Source organism: Hirsutella rhossiliensis (assembly GCF_020360975.1).
Source record: "Hirsutella rhossiliensis strain HR02 chromosome Unknown scaffold00002, whole genome shotgun sequence".
In the NCBI taxonomy this organism is placed as follows: domain Eukaryota; kingdom Fungi; phylum Ascomycota; class Sordariomycetes; order Hypocreales; family Ophiocordycipitaceae; genus Hirsutella; species Hirsutella rhossiliensis.
Window position 1 is genome coordinate 6,060,984 of NW_025408668.1, and position 1,636 is coordinate 6,062,619.

At 50.1% G+C, this 1,636-nt stretch overlaps 1 protein-coding gene across 1 annotated transcript; it reads right to left on the reverse strand.

Moving 5' to 3' along the window:
* Nucleotides 1-241: 241 nt before the first annotated feature.
* On the reverse strand, nucleotides 242-490 carry HRG_02321 (uncharacterized protein; the record flags this gene model as incomplete). Its single annotated transcript, XM_044860792.1, has 1 exon — nucleotides 242-490. The coding sequence occupies one exon, from the start codon at nucleotides 488-490 to the stop codon at nucleotides 242-244; it is 249 nt and encodes an 82-aa protein (XP_044724425.1).
* Between the last annotated feature and the right edge of the window lie 1,146 nt (nucleotides 491-1,636).

Below are 1,636 nucleotides of genomic sequence, written 5' to 3' on the forward strand. Positions count from 1 at the left end.
TACTTCGTAAGAACGGGCGAGCATTGTATTCATGAGTGAATGAAAACTGCTTCCACCCTAAGGGGTAATAACGCCCATTTCCACCAGCCTCAATTCACATCAACCCATGAGTTCTCGACATCTCAGCAACCAGCCGACAGAGTCTGTAACAGTAGCGACAAGCCCTTTTAAAGACTAACAAATTCTCATTCGCCTCTACACAGACACCATCATTAAGGCTTGCAAATTCCACCTTCCAGAATTACCAAGGGTGACAGTCGTAATACTCGCGGCGGATGTGACGGAAGCGGCAGCACTGGCCATTGTGTTGGTAATAGTGCTTGGGACAGCCGCGGTGGCGAGCCTCGATGGCGTCAGCTCGCGCAGCCAGATGTCCCTCGACGTCGTCAACGGCCCTGATCTGAATGCCGGCGTCTGGGTTGGCCTGGGGCAATGCGTTGACTGAGCCCAATGTCAACAAGGCGGCGCCCACGAATTGTGTGAGAAGCATTTTGAGGGAGTAATTGTTTCACGGTGATAAAATTGGGAAAAGGTGATCAACGCAGTGAAGTGTAGAACACTGTTGGAGGCGAGTAAAGACGAGGTGGGCATGCTATGTTTATATGGACAAAGGTCGCCCAGGACATCTGGACGTGTTGCCCCTCCCTTAACTGCAGTAAGAAATTGACGTGGGCCTGCGTCAGGAGCAAAAACCATGACGGCATATGTCTTTGAAGAAAAAGCAATACCCAGTATACGTATCGTGCGAGAGGCTCGTATCGAAGAAAGCAACTAGGTCATAACTTGGCACCATCATCCGGAGTACATACAAGCCGGTACCCCTAGTCGCCCGTATCCCTTTGGATGTGCGAAGGGAGCAAGCCTGTTACGGGCATTGCTGGGACTTTTATTATAGTGATATTTACTAGTAAATTGATTGTACTCTTAATAGCGGGACGTCATTACTGGCTGATATCCCTGCCCGTAACACGCCTGCTCCCTCCGCACATCCAAAGGGATTGCTTTCAGCTCTTGTAGATCAGCCGTGTTTAGTAGCAGCCCGCACTGCAGTGACAGAGCGTCTTAGAGCTTCTTGCCGAGTCCCGTATGCTCTATACTTATGCACCTACACAGAGGAAACAGTAAATCACTCATATAGCATCCGGTGCAGTATTATATTTACTTTTGAAACAGTAAATGCTCATTTTTGGGTTGCCCGGCAGTCGAGGCGTTGAGCCGTGTCCGAAGGGCTCTAGGGAGTTGCTTTTCCCTGCTGGCTCAGCTGGACTAGGTGACCCCCTTTTTGTATAGTACATAGGGAGGATAAAAACGGCGCACAGGACGATTAAAGGGGGTCGGACAAGGTAGTGACGTTACAGCTCAACCATTGCCCAGAATGTTTTACAAACTAGTGAATCGCTCTCTTGGGCCCCGGTCCGCAGCGCCTCCTGCGCCTCAAAATAATCAAGGCAGACTTAACCAAAGCCATACCCCAGCCAACTTTAGTGCGAGAACTCGGCTGTACCGCCGTATATCCTTGTCGGCTACATATCTCACCGCCTGGGCTATACCCTGTGTTTTCGCAGCATCAGGACGACCATGCCTGTGTTTTCGTGCCCTTATCGGGTAAATAAAGCTATTGCGACCCTTGAAAAGA